Here is a 15310-nt window from a genome sequence, read left to right on the forward strand (position 1 = left end):
CGCTGTGCCTTCCTTGTACCCTTCCTCTCTGGAACACCTCTTGACCCCCCACCCTTCTCCACGTCCTCTTTTTACTTTTCAGGCCCGTCTCAGGCGCTCTCTCTTCCAGCTGACACTTAGGCTCCTTTGGGAGAGCTCCTGGGCGTGCTGGCTCAGGCCTCTCACTGATAGCCTGCACCTTGTGTTCTCTGTGCCAGTGCGCCTTACCCACCCTGTCTGACCGTCAGCTCTTTGTGTACAAAGTTCTCAGCTGTTATCTCTTGATATACTCCATCAGAGTAGCTTGGTGTTGTGGACCTGGGCCTTTAATAAATATTTCTTTAGTTCCCTTGTTTAACAAATAGTTGAGTTGGGCACTTTCTGGGCGCGGGAGATACAGCGAGGGCGGTACAGCAGACTCCCTGCTCCCATGGAACTTGTCTTCTGGTGGGAGCAATGGCAAGCAGGTGGTCACGTGTGTTAGGTCTCGTGGGTCGCTGTTCTTCCATCAGAAATGGGCAGTACCTACATGTGTTTGGTAAAGCAGCACCCTTCTCCCTGGCCTTTTAGCTGTGAGGTGGCCACCTGACTTACTCACAGACCTGTGTGGTTTGAGAAAGAAGCCTCCTGCCCCCTCTTTGGGAACCGGCCTAGAAATTCAGCGCTTTTGGGTGAGGGACGTGTTTTGGTTGCCGTCAGGGAGTGGTGATGGTTGGGCAGTGTGGTCTGGGTGCCTGGCCCCGTGTGTTAGGACAGAAGTGGTGAGGTGTCCATGCATGCGTGCCTTCTCGGGCTCCCGGTTGTCCCCGGAGACTCGGGCAGGCATCAGGCAAATGTGCCCCTTTGGAGGCAGCACGGGTCCCCTCCCCTGAGTCCCTGTGTCACTCTAGGCTGAGGCCAGGTCCAGATTGGAGCCACCAGTTGTGCGCTGGAGGGTGCTTTAAAAAGAATCTGCCCGACTTTTGTACAGATGATGGAAGAGGAGGGAAGAAACCTGGTCAAGGTCACAAAGCTACACGTGGAACACAGAACACTCAGTTTGTAGTACGCGGCAGATGTTAACCATTGTTACTGTTATCGATTAGCTCATGCATTTTTGCACACTCAGTAAGTGCCTCGTATGGGTGGTAATTAATATTTGTGTACTGCTTTGCAGTTTCCCATAATAGCTGATATTGTTTGTTTACTCTGTGCCAACTGCTTGGTGTAGATTGCTTCATTTAATCTGCACAACAGCCCCGCAGTCTGTACCACTAATTATTTCCATCTCACAGATGAAGAAACTGATTTAGAGGTAAGAAGTCCCCTACCCAAGGTCACGCAGTGAGTAAGTAGCTTAGATGGGATTCAAACGCAGGCCTGCCTGACCACGAAGCCCTTAACTCCTGAGCTGTATCACAGTCAGTCCAGGCTCAAGGGACCCCCGTTTTGTGGGTGAGAGATGTGATGCTCAGAGAATCCAAAGAACTGGGCAGGTCCAGGCCACACAGCAGAGCGCAGGTAGCACTCCTGTGTCCCTGCACTGCTCTGGACGTGGCCCTCTGTCTCCTGACCACACAGGACCCTGTCTGGCCCCCTCAGATGGCACAGTGACCAGTGGGCCTCTGGCACCAGAGCTCCCAGACCCGTCTGGCTCCAGAGGCCCCCATTCTGGTTCTGTTGGTACAGGGAGCCTTGCCCAGATGGTGTTTATTCTCGCATGACTACTGTGTGTATATGTATATTTGTTGATTAAAATATTACTTGCTGTATTTTGTAGCAACATTAAAAAATATTACAAATCTCCTACTGCCAACAAGAAGCTTGCCAATGTTTTCCTTAACCCCTTACTCACCAAGTAGTGTGGTTCAGTGGATGCCCCCCAGGCTGGGATGAAGAAATCGGAGCCCGTGAGTCACCTGTGTAGAACCCCACCATAGCTTCCTTGGTCCTTGAGTCACATTTGGGCTTCTCATGTTGCTCTGCCGGGGCTTGTGGTCTTGCCTTTCCCTGCCGCCTTGGCCTGGTCATCTGGTCCCATTCTCCTCACACGCTGGCCTTCTGTTAGGCACTTGGACATGCCAGGCTCTGTTCTTGTCAGAGGCTTTGCACTTACTCGCATCTCTGCTTGGCACCAGATTGTTTTCTCCAGGATCTCAACATGTACATGTGGTCAGGCCTCCTCATTTGGGGCGGGAGTTTTAACATTATTGTCTTCGCCTCTGAGGGGCCATCGCCTGTGCCTGTGGCTTCCTGTGCTGCCCCCCATGCCCCCATCACTGTGATTCTGTATTTTATTCATTCCTAGCACTTGTCTCCTGACGTGCTTTGCTGATCTTTAAGACACAGGTTTTTAACATCTGTGGGATAGGGTGTCCTGTAATAGGTGGAATGTTCATTTCCTTAGTGTCTTTTTTTTGTCTTTCTTGAGGTTATTTGAAAAGCAGTGTGATTTACAGTTGATCGAGTCTTAGTTTGGATGAAATAGGATATGTGAAATTGTCTGTTTACTTCTTTATTGTCTCACTTCCCATGAGAATGTAAGCTCCACGAATCAGGGGCCATGTCTCTTTGACTGCTGTTTCATTGCTGTTTCTTCTCACCCACGGCTTCCAGAACACTGCTATCATGCAGTGAGTGCTTCATAAGCAGATACTTGAGGAAGGAAACTGGACTGTAGTTACAGTGCCCTCGGCCAGGCTGCTTCCTCTGGTCCCCACGTGGCTGCTCTACTGTGGTCTTCTGTGTGTGTGCAGGGCATGCTCTTGCTGGTCATGTGACCCTCTTCCACAGCAAGGATTGGGGCCTTACCTGCTGTGGCTGCCTCTTTCATGAGCATCACACATGCCATTAATGCCTCACCCACACCCGTGTAGATTCTAGGACCACTCAGTGCTCTCGCACGCCCTGTCCCTCAGAGGACTGGGGCCTCTCGCAGGGTCTGCTTGCAGAAGGAGGGGTGAGGGGATTGATGCCCCGTGGTGTGCTGGTAAAAGTTCCATCAGATCTCTACCCAAGAAAGGACCCTGCTATGTAGTATTTGCCAGTTTCTGTGGTGGACAGACTCCCCAGTCGTGGCCAGTTTCAAGCTCCTGTCATGAAGTCAACCAGCTTGCAAAATTCCTGGAAATTTAAAACTCAGCTCTCACGAGCTGGTTCCAGCGCACCACCCAAACCTTTCCGTGCAGCCTGTGTTCGCTGTTGAGAACCAGCTCCGTGTCCCCACCTCCTGGAAGAACACTGCACCTCAGCTCTGCTGTCGCCTCACACCCCACCTGGTGTCCCACCTTGGCCCTCTGTGCAGCTGCTTTGCGCAAGAAATGGGCAGGCTGCGCTGGAGAACTGCCCCTTCGCCTTCCAGTGTGTTGACTTATCTCAGGCCTTCATCGCCGTGGCCGTAACGAAGTGAGCCAAAAGATCCTAAGGGCTCTTTCCGTTTTCTCGTCTGGGATTTTGTATCCACATCCCAGCTCATTTGCTGCTCTTTCAAAATACCCTATTCTTGATTTCCTTGTTTCTGGTATTCTCAAGTTTTCCCACTAACTACAGATCAGAACTCCTTCTTCTTAACTCTGCGCTCTCCTCTGTTCTTCCCGAGGCAGCGCCAGGCAAAGCCTTTCATTCCATGCTGCCGCCGCCGACGCCGCTGCCGCCGCCGCCGCCGCCACTGCTGGTGCCACAGGCCCTTGTCACTTCATGACCAAGGGCCCGCTCCACGCTCCCAAGGGCTCCCTATAGCACTGCAATTCATCCTCTAAAAACACAGCCTGTGTTCCTTCCTGGCCCCCAAACTTTCAGCCACGCCCTGCGATTGTTGGAGCCCCTCTGTCTGACTTCGAAGCTCCTCTCAGTACCAGCCTCATCCAAGTCCTCTTTATAGCCCACACCTTCCACAATGAGCTTACTGCTGCAGGCACACTGGTCTCTGTCTGTGCCTCTTCTCTCCGCACCGCACCCTGCACCGTGTGAGGTACCCCCTGCCCCCCAATACACGGTAGCTTCTGTCCTGTCAAATCCTGCTTCCACCCCTCAGGAACCAGCACAGGTACACCTTCCCTGGGACAACCTGCTTTTGCTGAGTGACATCCTGTCTAGACTGCTCATTTTTGTCTTTGGTTCTCTCTTTTTCTTTATAACAGCTTTATTGAGATACGACTCACATACCATACAACTCATCCATTAAAAAACTTTTTTTAATGTTTATTTATTTTTCAGAGACAGAGACAGAGACAGAGAGAGCGAGCAGAGGAGGGGCAGATAGAGAGAGAGAGACACAGAATCCAAAGCAGGCTCCAGGCTCCAAGCTATTAGCACAGAGCCTGACGTGGGTCTCGAACTCATGAACCACGAGATCATGACCTGAGCTGAAGTCGGACTCTTAACTGACTGAGCCACCCAGGCACCCCAACAACTCACCCATTTAAAGTGCACACTTCAGTGGTTTTTAGAATTTTCATAGGTATGTGTAACTATCATAATAGTTTTTAGAACATTTTAATCAGCCCCTCCCCCATCTCTTACCTTCAGGCTATCAGTCCTCACTTGTCCTGTTCCTTCAAGCTGAAGGCAACCACTAATCTACTTTTTATCTTTAGAAATTTGCCTATTCTAAACATTTCAAAGAAGTGGAATTATGCAATATGTTGCTTTGTATGTCTGGCTTATTTCCCTTAGTGTAATGGTTTCAGGTTTCATGCATTTTGTAGTGAGTATCAGTATTTCATTCCTTTTTACGGCCAAATAATGTTCCCTTGTTGGATGGACTACATTTTACTTTTCCATTCATCAGTTGAAGCACATTTGGGTTCTTTCCACTTCTTGGTTCTTATGGATAATGCTGACAAGAATGTTCATGTACAAATTTTTGTGGGGATATATATTTTCACTTCTCCTGAGTAGATGCCTAGGAACGGAACTGCTGGATCATATACTAATTCTCTGTTTAACCTTTTGAGGAACTTCCAGACTGCTTTCCACAGTGGCTGTAGAACTTTATATTGCCATGAGCAGTGTACAAGGGTTCTGATGTCTTCATATCTTTGGCAATACTTGTTATCTGACTTAAAAAATTTTTTTTAATGTTTATTTATTTTTGAGAGAGACAGAGTAGGAGTGGGGGAGGGTCAGAGAGAGAGGGAGACACAGAATCTGAAGCAGGCTCCAGGCCCTGAGCTGTCGGCACAGAGCCCATCGTGGGGCTCGAACCCATGAACTGCAAGATCATGACCTGAGCCAAAGTTGGACATTTAACCGACTGAGCCAGGCACCCCTCTGACTTTTTGATTATAGCCTTCCTAATGGGTATGAAGTGATATTTCATTGTGGTTTGAATTTGCATGTCTCTAATGACTAATGATATGAGCATCTTTTCATTTGCTTATTGGCCATTCATATATCCTTGGAGAAATATCTATTCAGATATCTTTTTGCTCATTTTAAAAATTGGGTTATTTTTCTTTGTATTACTGAGTTGTGGGAGTTCTCTTATTCTAGATACATAGACTTTGTCACACGTATGATTTGCAAATATTTTCTCCCATTTTGTAGGTTGCCTTGTCACTTGCTTTATTGGGTCTTTGGTACATAAAACTTTTAAATTTTGATGGAAGTCCAAAACAACCTCATTTGCTTTGGTTGCTTGTGCTTTTGGTGTCATATCTTTAAACTCACTGCCAAAGCCAAGGTCATAAAGACTTCCCCTTATATTTCCTTTTATTTACCTGTATGTTGTTTTAGCTCCTACATTTAGGTCTCCAGTCCATTTTGAGTTAATTTTTTATATACGGTGTGAGGTAGGTGTTCAACTTCCTTCTTTCACATATCGAAATCCAGCTCTGCCTACACCATTTGTTGAAGAGACAAATGGGGGTTCTTTCCCCATTAGATTGTCTTGGCACCTTGTCAATCAGTTGAACTTAGATATACAGCTTTATTTCTGGATTCTCAGTTTCTTCCACTGCTGTATACGCTTGGTCTTCTCTTGCCCCATACCGTTAATTATTTAATTTGTATTTATTTGAAACACTAGAGGGACTCCGTTATTACTGTTATAATCTTTTGTTGCTAACAAATGTTCATGGTAAACAATTTAAAACACACAAGTGCCCAAAGTGAATGTCCTGCCCCAGCTGCCCCTGAGCCCACTTGCAGGATGTACCCATTGTGTTTCCTGTGTAGCCTCATTGATGTTTACCTCTGAGTAGATACATGCATTTGTGTGTATGTATTCTTTCTCTCTCTCTCTAAAATAATAAAAAAAAATTGAGCTATACAAAGGGTTCTATGACTTTAAAAAATCAGGAGCATTATCCCCTAAACCCTTCCATGTTAGTTGTACGTTTTACCTCATTCTTTCTTTTTTTTTAAAGTTTATTTGAGAGAGAGAGAGAGAGTAAGCGAGCAGGGGAGGGGCAGAAGGAGAGGGAGAAAGAGAATCCTCTGCACTAACAGTGCAGAGCCTGATGCGGGGCTCGATCTCACGAACTATGAGATCATGACCTGAACCGAGATCGAGTCAGACGCTTATCCAACTGATTTACCCAGGCACACCTACCTCTTTCTTTCTTTGTTTCTTTGTTTGTTTCTTTGTTTCTTTCTCTTTCTTTCTTTCCTTCTTTCTTTCTTTCTTTCTTTCTTTCTTTCTTTCTTTCTTTCTTTTCTTTCTTTTTAATGTTTATTTATTTTTGAGAGAGAGAGAGAGTGTAAGGGAGGGGCAGAGAGAGGGAGACACAGAATCTGAGCTGTCAGCACAGAGCCCGATGCAGGGCTTGAACCCACGAGACATGAGATCATAACCTGAGCTGAAGTCGGTCACTTAACTGACTGAGCCACCCAGGTGCCCCTACCTCATTCTTTCTTAGTGGCTCCATAATACTTCGTAGAAGATGTACACCATCATTTCCTTAACTAGTTCCGTATTGTTGCATATTTATGTTTTTTCCTTTTTTTGTTTTGTTTTGTTTTGTTTTGTTTTTTTCTATTCCATTTCTGCCCTGTACATGTGGGAGCAGTCTTCTCGGCTGGATACCTGGAAGTGGAGTTGCTGATTATGGCTTTTGTCTTAAAGTCATCTTTAACGTTTTTCCCTCAACTGTGCTTTATGATGCCTTACACATATTAGGTACTTAATAAATATTTACTGAAGTGAACTCTAAAGGGTTTTTATTCTGGATTTATCCCTAGCTTGCTGTTTCATTTCAGTAAACTGTTTTATGACACCCTCATGCCTATTTCACTTCCTCTGAAATGAATGAAAGCGTCGGTTATCCAGTCTTCATTTAGCGGGAGCCATGGTGGAAGGGGTCCAGCCGGGTTGCGATGTCTGCTCTATGTGTGGTGCCGGGGGTACATGGGGGCGGGGTGGGGGGTGGGAGGTCGCCCCGGCCCTCCAGGTGTTTGCACATCTTTTGGATGAGGCAGGTAGGGCCTGCGGTGCTTCCCTAAGAGCATACGTGTTGTGATGGGAGTAAAACGGAAGGGGACAATGGATGCTTATCTTGGGTGCTGTCAGGCAAGGTCCCGTGGAGGAGGGACACTGAGATGCCCTCAAAGGAAGGGGAAGTTTTGGACAGGTGGAGACGTACTGGGGATGGACCGCTGCTGGTGGTTCTGGGCAGAGGAGCCGCGCAATGAATGCGGAGGAGGTGAGGAAGGTGGCCCCGTGGCATGCAGGGTGTGTGCAGGGAGCAGCAGGAAACAAAGCTGGAAAGCCGGCAGAGGACGTGCGCTGGGCGGCCCACACGGGGCTTTGGCACCAACCTGCGAGGCGTTGGGCCACCTTGAGAGGTTTTGAGGAGGATTATGTTATTGAAGTTGGTCTGGAGGAAGTGGTGCGCTCAGGGGCATGGATGAAGGGCAGTCTGCATTTCCAGAGGTTTTTATGATGTAACTTTTTCCCTGTCCCTCTCTTCCCATCCTCACCTCTTCCCCCAGCTGTCTGAGAATGTGGTTAACCGCATGAAGGATCCCAACCAGCCTTGCAAAGCTGGGGAGCCAGCTCCGCCTCCTGCCCCTCCGCCTTCTACGCCTTCTACGGGTGGCTCCTCCAAAGGCCCTGAGAAAGGTATGGATGGTTGCAGGGACTCTGGGGGACGGGGGTGGGGTGGGGAAGCGGTGGCAAGTAGCCTTCCTGTCAGAACAGATTTGACAGCCAGTGTGGCTCCCGTTTGTCTCTGGGTGACGTTTCTGGTAACTGCTTTTCGGGAGAGTGTGGCTTTCTGCGCATGACAGCACCTTTGCTCAGAGCGCGTGTGCCTGGGGCCAGACCGGCTTGCCTCACTGTTCCAGTTTCTCAGTGAGTGACAAATGAGGCCGAAGGGCTTGGTTCGGCAATGCAGGTAAGAAGTCGCTGTTGAGGACCCGAGAGAAGCTTTGCCGTTACTGTTTGGCGTGGTTCAAAGAATGACAGGGATTTATGGGAATCGGGGCAGCGTGGGGGAACTGAGGCCATGATTTGGGCATTGGCCTCAGCGTCTCGAAGCAAGCCCTCACGTGAGGTGGTCCTTGGCCCGGCTGCTGGGATGGGTCACTGTGGCCTCCTGGAAGGGCCCGCCAGCCTGCCCATTTCAGGAGTTTCTCTTCCCACGCCTACGCTGGCCGGAGCTCATTTATCCCTCTTCTGTGGGGCCCATAACAGATGAGGACATTTGTGCTTTTCTCTGAATGACTTTCAGCAAACAACGGAATGCGACAATTTCAGAAAGGATATAAGGTGCAGAAATACTAAGATATTACCCCCAAGGAAAGTCCTTGGGGCCGCGGCTGCTCTGTCCCATAAACACTTGTTTATGAGAAGCTGGGTCTTAGGTATCGCCTGCAACTTGTCTTTTCTGCCAGTCTTCCGTATGAGGTTGTAACATTGGAGAAGGCAGGAGCTGTATCCTGTCCACTCAGCGTTTGCTGACTGCTGGCCGGGGATCAGGGCGCGTGTGCCCGGTGCTGGGGCACAGCGATGAGTACACGGGGATGCCTCCCTTACGGCTCACGGCTCTAGTGAGGGGGCTGGATGTGTAACCCTGTAGGGTACATGTATCGTGATGTCCTAGAAGCATGCCTGTGGCCAGGGTAGCACAGAGGAGTGCCTCATTATTTTAGGGAGGGGCTTCAAGGGGAGATGATGTTTAAACTGGATTTTGAAAGATAGAGCAGTGGTTCAGGTATTCGCCTCTGCATAAATAGAGGCCCAGAGGTGTGGTACAGCCTGGCCTGTGTGGGGCCCTCGAAGCGATTTGCTATCTCTGGAGTACAAAGTGCGAGGAAAGGGGAGCTGTTGGGGTGGTGTTCAGGGGCCAGGTCACAGACCTCTGTGCAGTGACCAGAGAGCTCTGCCTGCATACTTGCAGCCAGGGACTCTGGCCAGGCCTTCTACCAGCTCTTCCCTGTATTGTCTGCTTCAGGGCTTCCTGAACCTGCCCTGAGATCTTTTTGAGTATCAGTGAAGGGGTGAGTGAGATTCTTGAAACCCTCACATGACGCTCTTTTACTTTAACAAAAAGGGTGGCTCCCCCGATACCTACAGCAGCTGGTGAGAGAGGGGATTGAAGAGGGCTGTAACTCAGTACACTTAAAAAAAATTTTTTTTTAACATTTATTTACTTTTGAGAAACAGAGCATGAGTGGGGGAGGGGCGGAGAGAGAGGGAGACACAGAATCAGAAGCAGGCTCCAGGCTCTGAGCTGTCAGCACAGAGCCTGACGCAGGGCTCGCACTGATGAACCATGAGATCATGACCTGAGCGGAAGTTGGACTCTTCACCGACTGAGCCACCCAGGCGCCCCACCCAGTACACTTTCATAAACTGAATTAACTGGGGAGAGGGAAAAAGTGATGAAAGAAGCCAAGAATGCCAAAATGTATCATGCACACGTCAGTTTCGACTTCAGAAGCTAAAAGAGGCCTTGGTTTTAGTCTTTGGTAGGTTTTAGCAGTTCAGGGAGCAAGAGTGTTGGTTCGTTTGTCATTTGGTTTTAGTTGTAACAAAGTATTTTACTGTTTAAACGATTGTGAGTTTGAGTTTCTGAGTGCTGAAGAATAGTCAGCATAAATGGGCTGTCTTGAAGTTGACTAATTTTAAGATATTTTTACTTTTAAAATCAGTGTTTGCTTTTATTTTAGCGATGGAACAAGATTAGAGAAAGAAGTTAAAATTAAATCCTTATGTCACACCATACCTCAGAATAAATGTCAGAGGAAATAAAAGATTTAAATGTACGAATCGAAACCATAAGAGTACAATAATAGTACATACAAGTACAATAAGTAGATTTTCTAAGCACTTCGTCAAGTGAAGAAACCCTGAGTTGAGACAAAAAGTGGGAAGTGTAACTATAAGAAATTAGGCAACTTAGAAAAAATAAATGAAGAATGAATGATAAACTAGGGAATTGTCACACGACAGAGTAGTAATAGTCCTAATATTGAGAGTTCTTAAAGATCTGTGACAACTTAGTAGAAAATGTGCACAAATCATCATAAACGTGATGAGATTCTCCACTTGGCTAATAGTGAAAGACACACGTAAAATAGTGAGTGCCACCAAGGGGGCAGGGAAGTGGACAGGCGCCTGCGTGGAAGGTGGGAGTGTGGGTCAGTGTCGCATTCTCTGCCACAGGTAGATATGTTATTTTTGTAGTTATGACAAGAGAAAACTGTATGGAAAGCAAAAGTAATTATGATCAGTTACATGTCAATAAAAGCTGCTGTAAGTAAACAAATAAGAACAGGGAGCCTTATGTCAAAGGAAAAACCGGGTAACAGTTTACTAATTTTTACTCCCATTTGAGAGCCTGGCATGTTACCACAAGGCACTTGGGTGTGCCCTCCGCACTGGCCGGAGCACAGCCATGCCCATCCTTCTGTGAGCGGTGGTCTGCAAGCGTGAAGCATAGGGTGATTACTTTTGGAAGTGCCTCCCCGAAGGGTTGAGTGCTGGAGCCTCCGAATTCAGCATGCTTTAACAGGTCTTTGCAGAGGGATAGCAAGTCCTCATGGATTCTCAAAGCCTGATTCTTTCGCAGTTTTCTTGTGCAGTCTGAGACTCTGCTGCTTTAGAAACCTGTGTTGGAGGGGAGGGACATGTGGCCAAGGCCACAGAAAGTGTTGAGCTTTGGCAGAAAGATGGTTTGGGAAGGGTGAAGGCGGTGGGGAGAGGGAAGGGTGACAAAACCTTCAGTGTCACCAAGTGGTGGCGACTGTGGAGTGGATTGGGTTTCTTGGAAATTGCCAAGGTCATGGCTGTCAAGAGGTAGCTCCCCTCTAACAATATTAGAGGTGATGCTGGTGGAGTGATAGATAAAATGTTACTGATGTGGAGGTGTTTGCCACTCTTAAGACTAGAGATCTGTAGAATGGGCTACTAAGGGAAACACTGAAGGAGCTGCCCCACTACTCCCCTCAAAAGGATGCAGGTGGCTGGTCTTTCTGCATGAGGCAGAGGAGAGGGTTCCCTCAGCCTTTCTGGGCCGGCGTTTGGGAGATGACCTAGATTCGAGGTAATTGCAGAATGAGGAGTGATGGGTTGGGAACACGGCACTCAAGTGGCCGTGCCTGCTGCTCGCCCCAGGCAGTGAGCAGTCCTGGTAAGAACGAGGGAGCAGATGGTCTTCGGGCTGTGCCTCTCCAGGCTGGCTGGGTCAAGGGTGTGTTCTGTGTCCGTAAGGCGTGTCCATCCAGGGCAGTGCCCTCCTGAGCCCTCTCCCAGGTGACTGCCATGCCTTCGTTGATCCCGAGGAGCTGCTGACTGGCCTTTTCTTCTCATCCCTTCGCAGACTCCAAACCGCCCAGGTCTGAGTATGGTGGTGGCCGTCAGCCCTCGGGGGTGGAGGAGGATTTCCTCAAGAGGTAAGCCCAGGTGTCCATTCATCCCTGGCCCTGCGCTCTGATGGAGCGTTCTCTCCTCTCGGGGTATCTTCCCCTTGCCCGAAGGTCTGAGCGCTTATCTTACCTACACTGCACGAGAACCCTACCGGACAGGGGGTGCTGGGCCTAGTTTAAGGTGAAGAAACACCAAAGGTAGCCTGGGAGTGTTGATTGCTGACGTTCTTAAAAATACACTTTAAAAAGCTAGGACTAGCGGCGTGCCTGGTTGGCTCAGTTGGCGAGCGTCCAACTTCAGCTCGGGTCATGATCTCATGGTTTGTGGGTTTGAGTCGCACATTGGGCTCTCTGCTCTTACCACAGAGCCTGCTTCAGATCCTCTGTCCTTCCCTCTCTCTGCCCCTCCCCTGCTCATGTTTTCTCTCTCTCTCTCAAAAAAAAAAAAAAAAAAAAAAATATATATATATATATATATATATATAAATAAAAATAAAAAGTTAGGATTAGCTTTGCACAGTGGCAGTATTGTAGCCAATGAGGTTTATCTGAGGTGCTAATTGAAAACTTTTCCCAGTACCCCACCATGACAACTTGAAGTATAGTCGGGGTGGAGGGGTGGGGGTGGGGGGGAACTAGGACTAAGTAGCTGAGTGGGTGGACCCTCTGTGCCTGTGTATGCATGCTGGCATATTTTTAGAGGTAAGAAGAAGAAAGAAAAAGAGCCCACACAATTCTTACTAGTTGCCTAGATGGACCGCTCCAGGCTGTTGGTGACTTTCTATCCACATAGGCCACAACCACAGAGAGCTGGTTACACCTCTGAACCGGGCCCTTCGTGCCCTCCCCTGAGGCTATAATAGTGGCTAAGGCACAGAAGCCCTCAGAGTGCAGGTCTGCATCCTGATTGTGTGCTGCACTAGTGACCTGGGAAGATCACTGCATTTCTCTAGGCCTTGGCAAAGGCCATAACTGGAGGATCTCTTTGGGTATTGTCAGGATTAAATATGTTAATAAAGCGCTGAAGCCCAACACCTGGGAGTTCTCAGTGAACGTTAACTGGTTGTTATTGATTGACTTCCTCTACACCCTTTAGGACATTGGCCTTTGTAGCAGAGGACCCAGCGAGGTAGCTTGGGGGGCCCAGTGTCAGCCATAGTCGGGTGGCTCGATCTCAGTGAGGTCACCTGAGCTGGGTCTGTTCCATAGTCATGGATTGAAACCCACATTCTAAGAATTTCCCCTCTATGATCCTAAGAGGCCTCTCCAAGAATAACTAACCTGAACCTTTTTGTTTATTTTTTGTACTTTTAAATATTTAAAAAATGTTCACCTAACACATGCTAATGAAAGATTCGGGAAGTATATAAAATGGAAAAAATCACCCATAGATTCATCATCTCAGAATAACCCCTCTTAATGTTTTGAAGTGTTTCTTTCAAATGTCTTCTTTCCCCTAGTTTAGGATTATTTTTTCAAGTTATATATATTTTTATAGTTTTTTTAAATAAAGTTATATATAATTTTATATGTTGTTTTTTTACATAGCTTTATAATTGTTTTCCATTTGTTACACCTGCTTTGTAAACATTTTGATTTTTTTAAGTTTATGCATTTATTTTTGAGAGAGAGAGAGAGAGAGAGAGAGAGAAAGAGAAGAGCATGTATGTACACGTGCCAGGGGAGGGGCAGAGAAAGAGGGAGAGAGAATTTCCCCAGCAGGCTCCTTGCTATCGGCACAGAACCCAATGTGGGGCTTGATCCCAGGAACCGTGAGATCCTGACCTGAGCCGAAATCAAGAGTTGGACGCCTAATCTGCTGAGCCACCTAGGTGCCCCAACAATTTTATTTCTAAAAGTATTGTTTATTGTTTCTCACTTTTTAGATTCAGCCTATTGACAAATCTAAGTGTATATTGGTCTAATGATGATATAGTATACCATTGTACCATATATTCTTTAACTTGATCTTGATACTGGACACTTAAGTTGTTTGCATTTTTCTACGCTATAGTAAATAATTCTTGTAAGAGCATCTTGGTGCTAATAACTTTTTTCTGTCTTTAGGATTATTTTACTAGGCAGAATGCCCAGAAATAGGTCAAAGGGTAGGATTACATTCAGGACGGGAGAGTTCAATGTTCCAAACAAAAGACTGCTGTCATCTAAACTGTTCAAGCTTTCAAGTGGAAGCAGAAGAAAGTGGGGCTTCCCACCCCGCCTGCCCACTGTGTAGGAGTGGCTAGCCAGGGATCTGAACCCGTGCCCTGAGATTCTCTGGTTTGGCACGTGGCTGGCTGATTCCTCACCTGGAGGTCATGTCTCCTTCTTTTCCTAATCTGTCCTGGCTGAGAAAGTATCACTGCATCCCCTTGCCTTGGGGACCGTCACAGATTCCTGATCCTCTCCCGCTGGCCTCAGAGATCCCCTGGCCCCTGCCAGCTGTGTGAGGACGCAGACCTTTTCTTTTCTACCTTCTGCCGGTCACGCCATCTGCATCTCTCTTCCGGCACAGGTATAAACAGGAGCAGGCCAAGGTCCAGGACGAGTTGTTCCAGGTGGTGACGAGGGAACGAGAGGCAGCCACCAAGCACAGGAGTGCGTCCACGCAGCGGGGGGAGGGCAGCGTTGACCAGGACAAGCGGAAGTCAACCCAGTTGGTGAGTGCACGTCTTCTGAGCTGGCCTTTTGTGCTCTGGCGGCTCTGGGAGGCGGAGGTTAGGTCCTGAAGCCTGATCTGTATGAGGCCCTGGGGCCTGGCTTCATCTCGGTAGAAAGGGTATCTTTTTGGGGATCAGGGGCTTGAGTTCTTCTAGCCCTGGCTCTGCCACTGACTTGCTTTGCTGCCTCTGGCCTGTATTTTCAGTCTCGGGGATGCTCAGGTTTATATGGTGGGGGCTGGATCGCTCAGCAGTCTGGTCCCACTCTGAAACTTCATAGTCGTAATGGGTATGTGTGCCAGGAGAGTATGAAGGGAGAGGACTAGGGGCTTCGAGGCATGCGATAATGAGACGGAGAACACAGTTTTCAAGGTAGGCAGCCTGGGTACGAATCCCAGCTCCTTTCTTACTAGCTTGGGCCCGTCCTCCAGTGTCTGTGAGCCTTGGTGGAGGATTGTGACGTTTGCACACACACAGGATTGCCCAAGGGATTAGGGAAGATGATAACTGTCCAGGATTTAGCATGTGCCTGGCAGATTATAAGAGCGCCCCATTATTGCCATTACTGTTATTAATACATTTAAGTGATTGGAGACTGTTAGGATTCTTACTGCCGTGAGTGAAGGCTTTATTTCACAATGCCAAAAGTCTCAAAATGTCCCAGGGTTGACTAATTCAGGGGCTCACTGGCATCATCATGGAGCCCCGCCCTCCTTCCACTCTGCTGGCCTCAGTGTGCCAGTGCACTCTCCGGCCAGACACCACAGTTCAAAGATAGCTGCCCTGCTCCCTACCAGGTCTTCTGCAGATGGGGCCACCCTCAGAAGAAGAGAAGACTTTCCTGGAAGCCCCCAGCAGAAAGCCTGTGACATCACATTGGC

The 15310-nt window shown here is 48.0% G+C and overlaps 1 protein-coding gene across 3 annotated transcripts in view; it reads left to right on the plus strand.

The window, feature by feature from the left end:
• Nucleotides 1–15310, plus strand: part of CHCHD6 (coiled-coil-helix-coiled-coil-helix domain containing 6) — a 251132-nt gene that overhangs the window by 12383 nt on the left and 223439 nt on the right. For all 3 annotated transcript variants that reach the window (XM_058725768.1, XM_058725766.1, XM_058725767.1), the window contains exons 2-4: nt 7891–8020; nt 11724–11796; nt 14285–14429. In XM_058725768.1, the coding sequence (XP_058581751.1) occupies nt 7891–8020; nt 11724–11796; nt 14285–14429 (348 nt within the window). The remainder of the gene's footprint in view (nt 1–7890; nt 8021–11723; nt 11797–14284; nt 14430–15310) is intronic.

This window comes from Neofelis nebulosa, chromosome 4 (assembly GCF_028018385.1).
Source record: "Neofelis nebulosa isolate mNeoNeb1 chromosome 4, mNeoNeb1.pri, whole genome shotgun sequence".
NCBI classification, from domain to species: domain Eukaryota; kingdom Metazoa; phylum Chordata; class Mammalia; order Carnivora; family Felidae; genus Neofelis; species Neofelis nebulosa.